The 19,120-nt window shown below is 46.6% G+C and overlaps 1 protein-coding gene across 1 annotated transcript; it reads left to right on the forward strand.

Annotated features, from left to right (window-relative positions):
* Nucleotides 1–1,618: 1,618 nt before the first annotated feature.
* On the forward strand, nt 1,619–13,325 carry LOC100557521 (kelch-like protein 22). The gene is made up of 6 exons (XM_062977582.1): nt 1,619–1,952; nt 3,552–3,717; nt 6,186–6,904; nt 8,401–8,593; nt 9,829–10,062; nt 12,501–13,325. The coding sequence occupies exons 1-6, from the start codon at nt 1,738–1,740 to the stop codon at nt 12,819–12,821; spliced, it is 1,848 nt and encodes a 615-aa protein (XP_062833652.1). The 5' UTR covers nt 1,619–1,737; the 3' UTR covers nt 12,822–13,325.
* Nucleotides 13,326–19,120: the final 5,795 nt, after the last annotated feature.

The raw sequence follows: 19,120 nt of genomic DNA on the forward strand, positions 1-19,120 counted from the left end.
ATTTTATTTTGTTGTTATTATTATTACCGGCTGTTAGGAATTGTGGGAGTTGAAGTCCAAAACACCCGGACGGTCCAAGTTGGCCCAAGCCTGTTCTAAACCCACAAAAGCTGGGGTCTAATACTAAAAACTGCATTTAAATGTATTCGTTTATACAAATATAATCGGAATATGAAATACTGTCACATTATGGCCTGTTCTACACTGCCATATAATCCATTTCAAAGCAGATAATGTGGATTTTATACAGCAAGGGGCCTTAGACTGTGCTCACAGCAATGATATAAATATATATATATACAGTAGAGTCTCGCTTATCCAATGTAAACGGGCTGGCAGAACGTTGGATAAGCGAATATGTTGGATAATAAGGAGAGATTAAGGAAAAGCCTATTCAACATCAAATTAGGTTATGATTTTACAATTAAGCACCAAAACATCATGTTTTACAACACATTTGACAGAAAAGGTAGTTCAATACACAGTAATGCTATGTAATAATTACTGTATTTACGAATTTAGCACCAAAATATCACAATGTATTGAAAACATTGACGACAAAAATGCGTTGGATAATCCAGAACGTTGGATAAGCGAGTGTTGGATAAGTGAGACTCTACTGTATTGAGGAATTGGTGGTAGTTAAGGTAAAGGGTAAATTCCCCTGACATTAGGGCCTTGAGTCTACACTGCCATATAATCCAGTTAAAATCAGATAATCTGTATTTTATAGGCAGTGTAGAAGAGGCCTAAGTGAGGCCTAACTCTGCCTGTCCCCTGGGCTGAGTGGGTTGCTAGGAGACCAAGTGGGCAGAGCTTAGCCTTCTAACTGGCAGCAATTGGATAAAAACAATTATTCCCCTCCCTCTAATTAGGACTTTATTTTTCTTTCCTTTTTGTTGTATGAACATAGAGGCATGGATGAGGGGTTGTGTTGGCAAGTTTAGTGTTTCTGGGATGTGTAGTTTTGTTGTTTTGTCCTAGGCCGAAATTTCATTACCCTTTTATATATATAGATACACACACACACACACACACACACACACACAATGTAAATAATATAAATATATGCATGTATACATAAGACAGATATATATGTGTGCATGTATTACATATTAATTTATTTTTAATAGGAAGCAGATGTAAATAAATAAGACTATGTAATAAAATATAGTGTGACTATCACTATAAAAGCCCAATATTTTGCCTTGTGTAACCAATATTCACTAAGAACTATATTATTATTAATACTTACTAAATTATGCAAATATAATTGTAATATTAAATATTTCTGTGTGTTTTCAAGCCATTTATATAAATTATAATCTAACTGGTCCTGAGAGGGTGTGATTCAATCAAGGTCTTTCAGTTGGTTTTAATTGACAAATGGGGATTCAGACCCAGAACCATGGTGTCTGAAGATAATAATATTTTACATCAGTATACAGAGAAATTGAACACACACGCACACACACATGTATATATGTATCTTTGTCTGCTTCTTTCTGCAGGGAATTTGCTCCATTTGTGACTCCCCAGTCGTTCCCCTACAACTTCCAGGCCGAGACTCCAACTCCTAGACTCCTGGGCGAAGACCGAGGTTTCTGAGTCACTAGACTCCTGGGTCATGGCCTTGACTTCTGGATCGAGACCTATGAGTTCTATGTCGTGAGATACGATTTGTGAGTTGGGTTCTAGGCTTCCGGGTTGCGACTTCTGGCTTCCGGCGCGTCCGCGATGGCGGCGTATCGTTCCCGGTCTCCCCTCCGGCGCTCGCCCCCCACGGAGCGCTCCAGCCGGACCTACTGCAGCGCCCATCACTCCCAGTCCCTGCTGAGCGGCCTGGGGGCCCTTCGGGACGGGGGCTCCCTCTTCGACGTCACCTTGAAGGTGGAAGGACGGCCCCTCCGGGCCCACCGCATCCTCCTGGCCGCCTCCTGCGACTACTTCAGGTCTCTCCCTTCCCAGGATTCCCCGCCCCCTCCGGGTCAGATACTACGGGGTCGTCTAGGGCAGGGGTCCCCAAACTACGGCCCGGGGGCCTTCGAAGCCATTTATCTGGCCCCACGGCAGCAGCTCCCACCTCCTCCCTTGCCTGGTGCGCGCCTTCCAAAACTTGTGTTTGTTTATAATCGTATTTTAATTATTATTTAATTAGTAATTAATTATTAAGGGGTGCTTTGCTAGTGCTTTTGGTGCACAAAGGCAGAAGGGGGTTGGACTAAAGACAGAGTATAACACAGCAAACAAGATATATATGCTGGATTTCATATCACAAAATCATAAGTCAAACACTTCTCAAGTGTTTAAAGGTAAAGGTCAAGGTTTCCCCTGACATTAAGTCCAGTCATGTCTCAAGTGTTTAGGATTGTGTGAATTATTATTATTATTATTATTATTATTATTATTAACAATATTGAAGCTGAGTGGCCATCAGTCAGGGGTGCTTTGCTTGTGCTTTTGATGTACAAAAGCAGAAGGGGGTTGGACTAAATGGCCCAACCCTCATTATTATTATTATTATTATTATTATTATTATTATTATTATTATTATTGAAACAAAGACACAGCGTAACACAGCGAACAAGATACATATGCTAGATTTCATATCACAAAATCATAAGTCAAACACTTCTCAAGTGTTTAAAGGTAAAGGTTTCCCCTGACGTTAAGTCCAGTCATGTCTCAAGTGTTTAGGATTGTGTGAATTATTATTATTATTATTATTATTATTATTATTATTATTAACAATATTGAGGCTGGGTGGTCATCTGTCAGGGCTGCTTTGCTTGTGCTTTTGATGCACAAGGGCAGAAGGGGGTTGGGTCTCTTCCAACCCTCTTTATTATTTTTATTATGATTAACATTGAGGCTGCATTTGTTCCCATTTTGTTTTTTTACTTCAAAATAAGGTATGTGCAGTGTGCATAGGAATTTGTTCATTTAAAAAAACAAAAACAAAACTATAGTCCGGCCCTCCAACAGTCTGAGGGACCGTGAACTGGCCCCCTGTTTAAAAAGTTTGGGGACCCCTGGTATAGGGCAATGTTTCTCAGCCTGTGGGTCCCACCCAGCTGTTTCAGCCTACAAGTCCCAGACAGTTTACCAACTGTTAGTATTTCTGGGAGTTGAAGGCCAAAACATCTGGGGAGGGATCCACAGGTTGAGACCCACTGGTCTAGGGAATGTTGTGGGACTGTAGTGAGGTTTGTTAGGGGAATGTTACGTGATTGTATTCTGAATTGTTGTGGGAATATTATGGGATTATATTGGGAATAGGGGAATGTTACAGGAGTGTATTGGGAAGTGTTATGGGAAAGTGATGGGACCGCATTGGGGAATATTGTGGGGATGTTACAGGAATATTATGAGACTGTCGCAGGCAATGTTAAGGGATTATAATTGTGAATGTTATGGGATCACAGCAGAGAATGTTACTAGGACATTAATGGAGAAGCAAGACAGACAGCGCCTCAATGATCGCTTTCTGCCTTCTTCTGGAAATGGGGGTTCAAGGTGGCTCTGTTCTTGTTGTTTGCATTGGTGAATAGGGGAATGTTTACTAGCGGTTTGAAGGAAACGGACCAGGAGGAGGTCCAGATCAAGGGGATCTCGTACAAAGCCATGCGCCGGATCCTTGATTTCATCTACACTTCGGAACTGGAAATCGGACTGAGTAGCGTGGAGGAGATTCTGTCCGCCGCTTGCCAGCTTCAGGTGAGTCTGTCCACATAACGAAAGAGGCCCACTTCTCAGGTAAGGTCTGTCTGAATGAACTTCTTATAGAGATGTAGGCCTACATCTATCTCAGTACTACTTCTGCGGTTTGTATATTGTAAATAATATTGCATATTGTTTGGACTTCACCTGTATACATATACATGTTCAAATGGAGACCCACTGCTAAGTTAAAGTCTACCTTCAGAAACAGATGTAAGCCCATTTTGGAGGTAAAATCTATCTTACTATGACAGGGTGGGGTTAAAAAATCATCAGCTCCGCACCACCCTGATATATTGGTGATCCAGACCTCTCACCAATCCATCTTCAGTCAGACTGCTTGCCTGTCCGGATAAGCAGCACCGACAAACAACACCACAGTCGTTAATCAGCTGTACGAAGCAGTTCTAAGACTTCATTCTATATACAAATTATTTACAAGCTACAAAGTCCATCGCTCATTGGAGACATGCTCTCTCCTTGCTGGTAACAGCACATTCCACAGCAAAATGAAGAACGTCCTCTCAGACCAGAAGTCACGACCTATTGGCTCTTGCAGGCTATCACTCAAAACTGGCCTGCTGTTAAGACTTAAATTGCTGGAAAACATGTCCGGTATACACAGTTGCAAAACCTCTAACAGCAAAAACACTTGATTCATCATTTCACCCTTACACCAAAAATGCACCAACATACTATAAAAATAGAGGCCTGTTTGTACATGGGTCACCCCAAAAATAATGCACACCTACACTTTTGCTGTTTATATAGTACATTGATACATGTGTTGGAAACAAAATGCCACTATGCCACACCCCAACCCTTTTCAACGGCCTTGAGATGTTAACCTATGGACCCCCCCCCCCCCAATTTCTAAACACTTGTGTTACAGAAAGGAAACGATGCATGACAGATCCCATCCCAGGACGCAAGGGGACTTCCTCCCTGCATCCGTCATGTCTCATCAGGGAAGTGTTTCTGAAGTGTCTGGAAATATATACACAGTTGGAGAAAACGGGGGGAAACACGTAGGATGAGATCTCTCAAATTTGCCCGTGTTGAATTGTTTCCGTACTGTAGAGTAAGGGGCATTCCTGTGGGAGGTCTCCTACCGAGTGTCCACTCTGCACGGCCTGCACTGAGCCCAGGGAGGTGCCTGCCTCTGTGCCCTCCTCCACGAGTAACTCACTCACGTGACTCTTCCACTCTACAGAGTGCCTGAGGGCTACACGTGAGTGACCCTGCAGTTCGCAGTGTGGCCAGGCCCAAAGGCCTCAGCACTTTACCATTTTATCTGTTATTTATCTCTAAACTCCAACCAGAGGCGGTTCAACCACCAGGCCAACTAGGCCGTTGCCTGTGGCGCCATCTTGTTGGGGGGCGCCATCGAGGCAACTCCGGTCTCCTGCGGCCTGCCTCCACAAGGTATTGAACTGCTTTTTCTGTTGATTTGTTGTAAAACATGATGTTTTAGTGCTTAATTTGTAAAATCTTAATGTAATTTGATGTTTTCGCTTATCCAAAGCTTTTATTTTTCAGTGATTGGTTTGGGGGGGGGGGGCAAAATTCTGTTTGCCTACACTTGAAAAATACCTAGGGCCGGCTCTGACTCCAACACACATGACTCCGACGGCTTCACCTGCAGGTTCACTGGAGCATGCAAGCCCCCCGCCCCCCACACTGCAACAAGGGGAAAATCCATTGAGGGGGACCTCAACCTATATCTGTATAAGAAGTATATTGAGATAGACGTCGCCACAGAAATGGGCTTCCGTTTGTTTTTTACAATACACTACATTAAGGCCTATCGTGTATCCTCGAAAATAAGACAGTGTCTTATATTAATTTTTGCTTCCAAAGATGTGCTAGGTCTTATTTTCAGGGGATGTCTTATTGTTCCATGAAGAAGAATTCACATGTACTGTTGAACAAAAAAACGAACATTTCTTATATCCTGTACAGTTAGTTGTCATCACAAACCAGCATAACGAGACAAACTGTGAATCCTATCAAGAATTTCTTGTTACTACCATTATTTCCATGTACAACACTCTATGGTACGTACATTTACCGATCCTGCCTGCTCTGGTGTTCTGTTTGGAGGGGATGCTTCCAAACACAAACTTTGCTAGGTCTTACTTTTGGGGGAGGCCTTATATTTAGAAATTCAGCAAAACCTCTACTTGGTCTTACTTTCAGGGGCTGTCTTATTTTCAGGGAAACTGGGTATATACAAGAAGTATATTAAGACAGACTTTATCTCAGAAGTGGGCCACGTTTTGTGTGTGTGTATTTACTTCAGAAGTGTGCCGCTCTTTGTATATTAAGATAGACTTTGCCTCAGAAGAAAGGCCTCTGCTTTGAATGCTCAGATAGAGGCCCACTTCTGAGGCAAGTCCACAGCGAGAGGCTCCCTTCTGAGGCCAGGCCTGCTCTCAATATGCCAATGGCCACGTCTCTTCCAGATCCCGGAGGTGATCCGCTTCTGCTGCGACTTCCTGGCCTCCTGGGTGGACGCGGAGAACCTCCTGGAGGCCTACCGCCTGTCCGACTTCTTCAGCCTGGGCCACCTGTCCGAGCAGCTGGATGCCTTTGTCCTCAAGAACTTTGTGGCCTTATCCTGCACCTCCACCTACCGCCGCCTGCCTTTGGAGAAGCTGTACGTGCTCCTGAGCAGCGACTTGCTGCAGGTCCGTTCCGAGATCGAGACCTACGAGGGGGCCCTCCACTACCACTTCGACCCCCAGCAGCTCGAGGCCGGCCATTTCTCCTTAACGGGGTCCCTGAAGCTTCTGGAGACCGTCCGCTTCCCGCTAATGGAGGTCCCGCTCCTGCAGAGACTCCACGAGAAGCTCGGCCCGTGTCCGCTGAAGAAGATGGTGGCGCAGGGCCTGGCCTACCACTTGAACGAGGCCTACCAGCCCGTGCTGCAGGGGCCGTGGACGCAGATCCGGTCGTGCTTCCACTGCGTGGTGGGCTTCGGCGGGTGGCACGGCATCCCCTCGGTGGCCCTCAGCAGCCAGGGCTGGTTCCTGAACCCGCTCCTCAAGGGCTGGAGGCACCTCACCGTCACCCAGGCCCCACTCATGTCCAACCAGGGGGTGGCCGTCTACAACAACTTCGTCTACCTCATTGGCGGCGACAACAACCTGCAGGACTTCCGGGCAGAGGCCCGGTGCTGGAGGTGAGCCCCGTGACCCACGTCATTGGTCACCATCCTCTGGCGAGATAGCGGTTCTTCCCTCACACTCCGTTGTGGCTCTTCAGCATCCTTTCTCCACATCCTCAGCCTTTTTATTAGTCCCAGTGATATTCTGTGATCAACATCATCTCGTAATTTCATTTTATGAGTCCCAGTGATATCTGCTGCTGCTGCTGCTCTTAATAATAATTATTATATTGTCTTGTAATTTTGGCTGATGACCCCTGGTGGTATCCTATATAGTATAATAATACTACTTTATTTTTACTGTAGTATATTATATTTCACTATAATATATTAAGAGTTATCGCAGAATAGTAATATCATCATCATCTTGTAATTTGGGTTAACAGGCCCCAGTGGTAACCTATATCGTTATGTATGTACAGTAGAGTCTCATTTATCCAACATAAACGGGCTGGCAGAACGTTGGATAAGCGAATATGTTGGATAATAAGGAGGGATTAAGGAAAAGCTTACTAAACGTCAAATTACATTATAATTTTACAAATTAAGAACCAAAGCATCATGTTTTACAACAAATTTGACAGAAAAAGTAGTTCAATACACAGCAATGTTATGTAGTAATTACTGTATTTATGAATTTAGCACCAAAAAATCACAGTGTATTGAAAAGATTGACTACAAAAACATTGACTACTAAAAGGCAAACTGCATTGGATAATCCATAATGTTGGATAAGTGAATGTTGGATAAGTGAGACTCTACTGTATGTATGTATTACTATTATTATTAATAATAATATTTACAATTATTGCATTATTATTATTATCAAAAACATTATTATCATTATACTGGCAGAGCCCAGTTGATTTTCAACTTTGGATATGTTTTAATGGATTTTAACTGTGAATTTTTAATACTGTTTATATATTATAATGAAAAAATATTTATTATTTATTTACAGTATTTATATTCCGCCCTTCTTTCTCACCCCGAAGGGGACTCAGGGCAGATCACATTATACATACACAGGGCAAACATTCAATGCCCATAAACACATCGAGACAGAGACAACAGACAGACAGACGCAGAGGCAATTTAACCTTCTTCTCCTGAGGGGATGTTCGATTCTGGCCACAGGGGGGAGCAGCTGCTTCATCATCCACTGTGACGGCACTTCCTCATTCCAACGTCATAAATTAGTTAAATTTGCCTCCCCACTTTATAAGTGGTACCTTATTTCCTACTTGATAGATGCAACTATCTTTCGGGTTGCTAGGTCAGCAACGAGCAGGGGCTATTTTTTATTTTTAATTGACGGGTGCTCACCCCGCCACGGGCTGGCCTCAAACTCATGACCTCATGGTCAGAGTGATTTACTGCAGCAGGGCGCTCACCAGCCTGCGCCACAGCCCGGCCCCAATATTAGAAAAAATATGAGGCTCGCACTCTCCACCCTTTCAGTAATCTCAGAACGATCCCCGTTATAAAAGACGGTATCCTTGTCCCGGAAGGTACGACCCGCGTCACAACCGGTGGTTCCAGATCCAGTCTCTGCAGCGAGAGCACACCAACATGGCCGTCTGCCTCGTGGGGGAGCGCATCTACGTCGTGGCCGGGCGCGACTACCACGAAGTCCTGCGGCAGGTGGAGCGCTACAACCCCCGGACGAACACCTGGGAGTACGTGAGGCCCCTCCAGAAGGTGGTAAGGGGTCCGAGAGGCGCTGCAAGGCGAGGGCGGTCAAATGGGGGACGTTGTGGGGTTTGCCGAGAACGGGCGGCAATGTCGCGTACGTTGCTCTCTCGCTCTGAGGTGGTCTCGTGAGTTGTGACTTTTGTTAACATGGTTAATTTTGTGGTTGCTTGTAGAACTAAATAGGTAAATAGAAGATTTATCACAGTCTTTAAATCAAGATAAACCCAGAACCATCCAAGAGAGCCAAAGAAGACCTTAAGATCATGAGGGCTGGGCTGGGCTAGGCTAGGTGGGGGTATCGAGATGATGTTTTATGTTTTAATATGTTAATGGTTTTAAATTGTATTTACATGTTTATTGTTTCTATTATTTTAAGTTTTTTATTTGCTTTGTATAATGAGGCATTGAATTTTTGAGTAAATGTATGTTGTATGAGTCCCCTATGGGGTGAGAAGAGCGGGATAGAAATGAAGTTAATAATAATGATGATGATCATAATAATAATAAACTCTGTATCTTTATTCAGGTTCAAAAGTTCAAAATACAGGGCATCAGTATATAACAGTCTTTTAAAATATGCCTCATTTCCTTTTTAAGTCATCAAACTTAGGAGAGCATGACAGCCATTTTATTCCTGATCAAGTTCCTGTCAGCTACTTTCTCTCCAAATTAAAAGTGACAGTGGGAAACCGTTGGTCTCAGTGCCAGGCTAGATGCAGCAGCCAATCAGAATCCTGGCTGGCTCAGCCAATCGGCTATCGCCAATAACTCCTTTCCAGTTAACTCACCTCTAACATGGAGTCTCTTTTATAATCCCTCACAAATTTCTGGACATTTCCGAAAGGAGAGATTGAAGTGCGTTACGACCCCCGAATCTCTGGACTATACATTCGAAGTCATTCTGTGATCTGCGCGCATCATCCGAAAATACATCACAGTCCTAGACACTTGGGAAGTGTTCGACTTGTGATTTTGTGATACGAAATCCAGCATATCTATCTTGTTTGCTCTGTCATACAATGTTGTTGTGTCAATAATAATAATAATAGGGTTGTTGTGAGTTTTCCAGACTGTATGTCCATGTTCCAGGAGCATTCTCTCCTGACGTTTCGCCCACATCTATGTCAAGCATCCTCAGAGGTTGAGGGGCCCTTTCCAAAAACACCTGGACACTGCCGGGTAACCGAGCTAGTATATGAATTAACACCAATGAATTAATACTTTCTTGCTCCAACCGCCGGCAGGTGTATGGGCACGCGGGGGCCACCTTGGACGGGAAGGTGTACATCGCCTGCGGGAGGCGGGAGGAGGAGTACCTCAAGGAGCTCCAGTGCTACGACCCCGAGACAAACTGCTGGACTACTCTGCCCGACAGCCCCATCCGGCGCGCATGGCACGGCATGGTGGCAATGCTGGGGAAGCTGTACATCGTAGGCGGGAGCAACAACGACTCTGGCTTCCGGCAGGATGTCCTCGAGGTGAGGCCCGTATTATAATTCTGAAGTTGGGATTCGTTAAAAAAAATGGCCACCAGATTGAGACTTAATAATAATAACTTTATTTTTATACCCCGCCTCTATCTCCCCAAAGGGCATTCAGGACGGCTTACATGGGGCCAAGCCCGGATAAAAACAATAGCAATATAAAACACAACAATCGACAAGAGACATGCACAATTATAAACATTTAAACATTAGCCAATAAAAACAAATGACAAAAACTAATAAAAACATGGATTAAAATGGAGAGGTTGTAAAAGTAATAATAGTAATAAGTTTATTTATATCCCGCCTCCATCTCCCCTGAAGGGGACTCGGGGCGGCTTACAGCAAAATCAAAATACAAGCAAAGATAAAATATGAAACATCAAAGGACAACAACAAAAACCAATAATAAAATATACACAGTAGGCGAAAAAACAAGTAGACTGGGTAAGGTGCACCATATAAATACTGTAAACACAAGGTGACTGATAAAGTGCTGCAATCCTTATAAAGTGCTGCAGTCCTTGTAATCCTTATAAACAAAATATGGTTGCTGGAAAAAAATGGCTGCTGGAGTGAAGCTCATAGTCCTGAAGTTGGGTCTTGTAAAATAAAACATGGCTGCCGGAAAAAATGGCTCCTGGATTGTATTTTTTTGTTGTCATTGCTGTAGGTTTACAGCAATTACAGACCAATCTCGAACCTCCCTTTCTTGGGCAAGGTCCTGGAGCGGGCGGTTGCCTCGCAGCTCCAGGGTTTCCTGGATGACACTGATTTTCTGGACCCATCGCAGTCTGGCTTTAGACCTGGTCACAGTACTGAGACGGCTTTGGTGGCCTTGGTGGATGACCTCCGCAGAGAGCTGGACAGGGGGAGTGTGACCCTGCTGGTTCTCTTGGACATCTCAGCGGCTTTCGATACCATCGACCATGGTATCCTTCTGGGGAGGCTCTCTGGGATGGGCCTTGGGGGCATGGCTCTGTTGTGGCTCCAGTCCTTCCTGGAGGGCCGTTCCCAGTTGGTGAAGCTGGGGGACACCTGCTCGGACCCCTGGCCATTGACCTGTGGGGTCCCGCAAGGTTCCATTCTGTCCCCCATGCTTTTTAATATCTACATGAAACCGCTGGGAGAGGTCATCCAGAGTTTTGGAGTGCGGTGCCATCTCTACGCGGATGACACCAACTCTACTACTCCTTTCCACCTAATTCCAAGGAAGCCCCTCGGATACTGGACCAGTGTCTGGCCGCTGTATTGGCCTGGATGAGGGCGAACAAGCTGAAGCTCAATCCTGACAAGACAGAGGTCCTCCAGGTCAGTCGTACGTCTGATCGGGGTATTGGGTGGCAACCTGTGCTTGACGGGGTCGCACTCCCCCTGAAGGCGCAGGTCCATTGCAGCTTGGGGGTCCTCCTGGACTCTGTGCTGACACTTGAGGCCCAGGTGTCGGCCGTGGCTGGGAGGGCCTTTGCACAACTAAAACTTGTGCGCCAGCTGCGACAATACCTCGTGAAGTCTGACTTGGCCATGGTGGTCCACGCCTTAGTCACCTCCAGGTTGGATTACTACAATGCGCTCTACGTGGGGCTGCCTTTGAAGACGGCCCAGAAACTTCAATTAGTTCAACGCTCGGCAGCCTTGGTTCTAACGGGAGCCCAATACAGAGAGCGGTCAACCCTCCTGTTTAAGGAGCTCCACTGGCTGCCGCTTATTTTCTGGACCCAATTCAAATTGCTGGTGATCACCTATAAAGCTCAAAACGGTTTGGGACCCATCTACCTTCGGGATCGTCCCTCCCCCTATGAACCTGTACGGTCTCTTCGGTCATCGGGGGAGGCCCTCCTCTCGCTCCCCCCAGCATCGCAAGCACGGTTGGTGGGGACGAGGGACAGGGCCTTCTCTGTCGTGGCCCCCATCCCGGTTATGGAATTCGCTGCCTAGGGAGATCAGGCAAGCCCCCACCTTGATGGCATTTCGGAAGAGTCTGAAAACTTGGCTTTTCACTCAGGCCTTTGGTTAAGATCATCTTTTTTCCATCACAATTATTATCCTCCTCGACCTTTTGCACTGGTCGCTCTTCCCGATTCCTGATGGATTGATATTACTCAGGACTCCTCCCTACCGTACCTAATGTGGCCTTAAATGATTCTAATGCACTTTATCTATTTATGAATTTGTTACCCATAATGTGCACCGTACACTTTGCTTATCCACCATTGCAACCTCATTGTTTTTAACCTGATGTTTTAATTCTGCGTTGTGTTTTTTAACTTATTGTGTATATTATTTTTTTATTGGTTTTGTTTTTGTCCTGATGTTTTATATTTTATCATTGTTTGTATTTTGATTTTGCTGTAAGCCGCCCCGAGTCCCCTTCGGGGGAGATGGAGGCGGGATACAAATAAACTTATTATTATTATTATTATTATTATTAGGTGTCCTGCTACTCCCCGAACTCGGCGCAATGGACCACAGTCTCCCCGCTCAGGTTCGGACACAGCAAGCCCGGCATTGCGGCCCTCGACCGGTGCATCTACGTCTTGGGGGGCCAGTCCTACAACCACGGGTGCCTCTCGGCCGCCGTCCACGTCTACGACGCCCTCCAGGACCGATGGGAAGACGGGCCCTCCCTGGAGAACGACGTTTCGGGGATGGCGGCCTGCACCCTCACCCTGCCCCAGGCGGTGGTCCTCGATGTCGACCGTTGGTCGCCGGACAGATGGTGGCGCGAGGGAGGAGGGGAACTCTTTTCCTGAAGAGGACGAGAGCGTCTTGGACTGGGGTGATGCCGACGAACTGAGTGACGGGAATTGGGGGCCTTCTGTCTTGTGATTCGTATACGGTGGCGTTTTGGGGTGTCTCCTCCTCCTATCGGGAAAATGGCGTGTCGAAACCTAGCTGATACTTCCTTGTTGTCTACCTGCGGTCCTGTCCTGTCCTGTCAACATGGAGGGTTTGAGGGCGGATGCGTCCTCTTCGTGGCCCTCCTCCTGTCAGGAAAATGGCATGTCAGAACTTTGGCATCTATGTCCTCCTATCGGAAAATGGCATTTTGACAGCTTCTTCTTCGTTGTGGAAACTACTTCCTGGTTGAAGCATTCTCTACAGGTTTGTGACGCCAATTTGGATTTCCGACCACAGAATTTTGAGGAACCGATTGCCAATTTGTGGGATGCGCGGTAACGGGGCTGTTTTTAATGCGGAGAAGCCAATAATAAAGAGCTTTTTTAACAAGGAACAATAAGAAAACTTTTCTATAACATGCATGGGCAAACTTGGGCCCTCCCTCCAGGTGTTTTGGACTGCAACTCCCACCATTCCTCACAGCCTCGGGCCCCTTCCTTTCCCCCCTCAGCCGCTTGAGCATCTCCTTCGCCTTCTCCTCGCTTAAGCGGCTGAGGAGGGAAAGGAAAGGGCCTGAGGCTGTGAGGAATGGTGGGAGTTGCAGTCCAAAACACCTGGAGGGAGGGCCAAAGTTTGCCCAGGCCTGGTCTAAGGTCTTCTGAGGTAAAACATAACTTTTCTGAGGTAAAAATAATGTCCATTGGCCTTTCCTGAGGTAAAAGTTACTTTTTCGGAGGTAAATCTTTTTCTGAGGTAAAAGCTCATTTTCCTCAGGTAAAAATTACTTCTATTGAGCTTCCCAGGGTAAAAACTTGTCTTCGTTGGACTTTTATGAGATAAAACATCCAGTTATTGGACTTCTTGATGTAAAGGTTCCCATTTCTGATGTAAAATGACCTCTATTAGACTTTTCTGAAGTAAAAGTTACTTATCCTGGGAGAATAATGGTTTCCATTGACCTTTCACAAGGTGAAACCTGCCTCCGTTGGCTTTTGCTGAGGTAAAAGTTACTTGTTTCTGAGGTAAAAATGAGCTCCATTGACCTTTGCTGAGGTAAATATTTCTGAGGGACAGCATGCCTCCGTTGGTCTTTTCTGAGGTGAACGAACTTTCCCATTTCATCGGAGTCACAAGGGTTGCTCTTGTTGATGGCCTTCAGGGTCCCTTCTGAGTCATCGGGGGAAAGGAAAGGGCCTGAGGCCAGGAATGGTGGGAGTTGGAGTCCAAAACACCTGGAGGGAGGGCCGAAGTTGGCCACTGCCTGTTTTAGACAGAGTGCACCGCCTTCTCTGCTGCCAATTTATTTATTTATTTATTTGCAGCATTTATATTCCGCCCTTCTTTCTCACCCCGAAGGGGACTCAGGGCGGATCACATTACACATATTAGGCAAACATTCAATGCCTTTTAACATAGGACAAAGACAAACAACAACATAGCTCCGAGCGGGCCTCGAACTTATGACCTCCTGGTCAGTGATCCATTGTAGTTAATTGCACTGGCTTGCTCTCCCATCTGCGCCACAGCCAATGGCCTCAAGGTCTTGCAAGGTCTCTTCTTGCAGACGAACAAGAGGAAGCTCTCACTTGGGTCCAGTTTGTGGCTGCTGGGTTCTTCTGCCCTCCCACTATAAGCATCTGTAATGCAAACAGTTCCCATGACGAAGAAATAATAATAATAATAAAACTTTATTTATACCCCGCCACCATCTCCCCGCAGGGACCCGGGGCGGCTTACATGGGGCAGAGGCCCAAACAACATAGAACAAAACATAGGCAAGATAATACAAATCTCACTAGAAAAAAATAAAACAGTAATACAATATATCGTGTTGTCGAAGGCTTTTATGGCCAGGATCACAGGGTTGTTGTGTGTCTTTCGGGCTGTGTGGCCATGTTCCAGAAGCATTCTCTCCTGACGTTTCGCCCACATCTATGGCAGGCATCCTCAGAGGTTGTGAGGTATGGAGAAAACTAAGCAAAGAGGTAAATATATATCTGTGGAAAGTCTAGGGTGAGAGAGGTCAGTGTGAATGTGTGTAGTTAATCACTTTAATTAGCATTGAAAAGCTTATCTGCTGTCTTCTTCCTGCCTCTGGGGCATCCTTTGTTTAGAGTCGTTAACTGCCCTAGGTTGATTCATGTCTGGAAATCCTCTGTTTTCAGAGTATTGCTTTTTATTTATTTACTGTTCTGATTCTTGAGTTTTGTAATACTGGTAGCCAGATTTTGTTCATTTTCATGGTTTCTTCCTTTCTGTTGAAGTTGTCCACATGCTTGTGGATTTCAATGGCTTCTCTGTGTAGTCTGACATGATAGTTGTTAGAATGGTCCAGCATTTTTGTGTTCTCAAATAGTATTCTGTGTCCAGGCTGGTTCATCAAATGCTCTGCTATGGCTGATTTCTCTGGTTGAATTAGTCTGCAGTGCCTTTCATGTTCTTTGACTCTTGTTTGGGCAATGCTGCGTTTGGTGGTCCCTATGTAGACTTGTCCACAGCTGCATGGTATCCGGTAGACTCCTGCAGAAGAGAGAGGATCCCTCTTGTCCTTCGCTGACCGTAGCATTTGTTGGATTTTCTTCGTGGGTTTGTAGATAGTTTGTAGGTTGTGCTTCTTCATCAGCTTCCCTATGCGGTCAGTAGTTCCCTTGATGTATGGTAAGTACACCTTTCCTCTGGGTGGATCTTTGTCTTGACTCTCATGGCTTGTTCTTGGCCTTGCAGCTCTTCTGATGTCTGTGGTGGAGTATCCATTGGCCTGTAGAGCCCAGTTTAGGTGGTTGAGTTCACCTTGGAGGAGGTGAGGTTCGCAGATTCTTTGTGCACGGTCTGTCAGGGCTTTGATTGTGCTCCTTTTTTGACTTGGGTGATGGTTGGAGTTTTTATGAAGGTATCTATCTGTATGTGTAGGTTTTCTGTAAACTGTGTGGCCCAATTGTTGATTGGGTTTGCGGATGAACAGAACATCTAGAAATGGCAGTTTTCCTTCCTTTTCTTTTTCTTTTTTTGAAAAGCAGATAAGCTTTTCAATGCTAATTAAAGTGATTAACTACACACATTCACACTGACCTCTCTCACCCTAGACTTTCCACAGATATATATTTACCTCTTTGCTTAGTTTTCTCCATACCTCACAACCTCTGAGGATGCCTGCCATAGATGTGGGCGAAACGTCAGGAGAGAATGCTTCTGGAACATGGCCACACAGCCCGAAAGACACACAACAACCCTGCAATACAATATATCAATTAAAACAAAAATACAGGATAAAAAATTGCATTTAAAACACATAAATGGTAAAATTGTAATAAAAACAGGATAGATTATTAAAAACCCTCTGGGGCTGATTAATTAATGACTGTATCTCCAAAGGCCTGCCGAAACATCCAAGTCTTCAGTTGTTTCCTGAAGGAAGGTAGAGAGGGAGCCCACCTAATCTCCCTGGGGAGGGAGTTCCAGAGTCGGGATGGGGGCCACGGCCGAGAAGGCCCTCTCTCTCTCTCTCTCTCTCTCTCGTCCCCACCAAACGCAGTTGTGAGGAGGGCGGAAGCGAGAGGAGGGCCTCCCCGGAAGATCTCAGCGACCGGGTGGGTTCATAGGGGACGACGACGGTCCATGAAGACAGTCTAGGGATCTGACCAATGGGTCCCAGGGCTGATAGGAGCTGCACTCCGTGGGCGCCAACCAGGAGGCTTCCTATCCTCTGGCGGCACTTGCATGCAGGCGGCGCCTTGGCACCTTCCTCCTGTCAGGATGCAGAGCCAGGGGGTCAGGGTGCGTGTAGGTGGGTTTCTTCAAACACCATCGATCAACAGCTCCGGACCAGCACCCGGATGAATTGGTGAACTTCTACCCTCACCAATTCCTCCAATGTCAGACTCAAAGACATCTGCAGTCTGAAGTTCAAACACTTATTTAATATTTACAAAGATATTTACAAAGCAGCAAAGTCCATCACTCGAAGCCGGCATTCTTCGGCTCGGCTTGTCTCTCACAGAACCACAGAGATAAGAAGCACATTCCTTAGTCCGAAGGAAGTTCCGACCTCCAAGGCCGGAAATCATGTCTCATAGGTCACAGCAGGCTGTCAGTCAAACTGTTTCATTGCTGAAACACACACTCTTGCAAAACAGCAGAAACACTTGATTTACATTTCATATACACACAAACAAATCTAACAGCTCCATGGCCTCCTCCCAGGTCCCCTCTCGGGAGCGGCCTCCAGCCTTGTTCCCGTCCGCCCGGAAGAAGGAAAGCAAAAGGACACCCTTCACGCTCACGAAAAATCCCTTGATCCAAGAGGAGCTTCCTGGTGAACACTGGCACACCCAGCGTTGTGCAGCCATCTCCGAAGAGGGCCGGGGCATCCCTTAGGGATTGTGGGAGCTGAAGTCCAAAACACCCGGAGGGAGGGCAGAAGTTGGCCCATGCCTGATCTATATTAAGCATAAGATGCCCAAGGCTAAGTTGAGCCATGTTTTCCTTGTCGCCTCAGTTTCCTGGCTGCCATGGCGATGAGGGCCAACAGCCACCCAACAGCCCAAGAACACCGGCCGCTCTGGCGTTCTGAACCCTTTGGACTCTGACTCCCAAAGGCCTTTGCTGCCTGGGCCAAGGAGCGGGGATTCTGGGAACAGAGCCCAGCAGCCCAAGGAACAGAGGAGTGGAGGGAGCCCTGCCCTGGCTTCAAGGAGAGGCCTAGACGTGGGGGGGGGGGGGGGGTCCCAGGGAGGAGGGAGGGGGCTTCCTTTCTGCTGCCCTGGAGACTGGGACGCAATGGAGCAAGGGCTTCAAACAACAAGAAAGGAAAGAGATTCCACCCGAACATCATTCCTGGCTGTGAGAGAGCTGTTCAGCAGTGGAACTCTCTGCCTTGGAGTCCAGTGGAGGCTCCTTCCTTGGAGGCTTTGAAGCAGAGGCTGGGTGGCCATCTGTCAGGGGTGCTTTGAATGAGATTTTCCTGCTTCTAGACAGAAAGCTGCCACATCTATACACATAATAAAAGTGAAAATCTGTGTGTGCATGTGGTAGAGGTGTCAATGTACACCAGCGGTGGGCAACCCAAGCCCGGGGGCGGATGCGGCCCCTCCGCTCTTTTCTCAGGCCCCCATCTCTCTCGCCATCCTATTCTTTCCTACCCTTCCTTCTCTTTCCTTCCTTCCTCCCTTTCCTTCTACCAGGTTTGGAGGGAAATGCCCTTGATTTATAGACATTATAGTTGACCTACATCCAGAGGGCACCGTGAACCCAACCAACGATGGATCTGGACCAAACTTACCATGGGAATCCCATGATGGGATTGACAGTACCTTCAGTCAGTTCCAGAGACCACGGCGACCCCCATGAATGGTGGGCCTGAACCAAACTTGGCACACAGACTCCCCATGACCCACTTTATGTCCTGGTGAAATTTGGAGGATGGACCACAGATGAGATTTGAGTACATTCACCCGATTCAGCTCCCATAAACCATTGCAACTCCCACGAATGACAGACCTGGATCAAACTTTACATCCTGGTGCGGTTTGGGGGAGGATGGACCACGAATGAGATTTGCGTACCTTCATCCACATCCAGAGACTACTGCAACCCCCGAGAATGACAGACCTGGAGCAAACTTGCCATGCGGACTCTCCATGGCGTGCTTTACATCCTGGCAAGTCTCAGGTGAAGATGGACCCAGGACGACAGGAATTGCAGTACCTTCACTCACTTCTAGAAACCACTGCGACTCCCGCGAATGACAGACCTGGACCAAACTTGGCACGCAGAGCCCCCATGACCCACTTGACATCCTGGTGCGGTTTGGGAGAGAATGGACCATGGATGATGGGCTTTGCAGTAACTTCACCCACTTCTCCAGACCACTGTGAACCCCATGAATGATGGGTTTGGACCAAACTTGGGACACAAAACCCCCATGACCAACAGAGCATACTGGAGGGGTTTGGGAAACTCACCCACCCGCCTGGGAATTTTGTTTCACCCTGCACCCAGAGCACTCTGAACCCCATCAAATGATGTATCTGGATCAAGCATGGCACACAGAATCCTGGTGACCAACAGAGCATACTGGAAGTGTTTGTGGGGGGACTGACCCACTTGTGCAGGAGTTGCCGTTCACTCTGCACCCAGAGCACTCTGAACCCCACCAACGATGGATCTGGACCAAGCATGGCACACACAACCCTGGTGACCAACAGTACATACT

The sequence above is a fragment of the Anolis carolinensis genome, chromosome 3 (assembly GCF_035594765.1).
Source record: "Anolis carolinensis isolate JA03-04 chromosome 3, rAnoCar3.1.pri, whole genome shotgun sequence".
In the NCBI taxonomy this organism is placed as follows: Eukaryota; Metazoa; Chordata; class Lepidosauria; order Squamata; family Dactyloidae; genus Anolis; species Anolis carolinensis.

Coding starts and splice junctions, on each gene's coding strand:
- LOC100557521 (XM_062977582.1), top strand. CDS start 1,738: ATGGCGGCGTATCGTTCCCGGTCTCCCCTCCGGCGCTCGCCCCCCACG. Junction 3,718..6,185: donor CCGCCGCTTGCCAGCTTCAG/GTGAGTCTGTCC, acceptor CGTCTCTTCCAG/ATCCCGGAGGTGATCCGCTT. Junction 10,063..12,500: donor TCCGGCAGGATGTCCTCGAG/GTGAGGCCCGTA, acceptor TATTATTATTAG/GTGTCCTGCTACTCCCCGAA.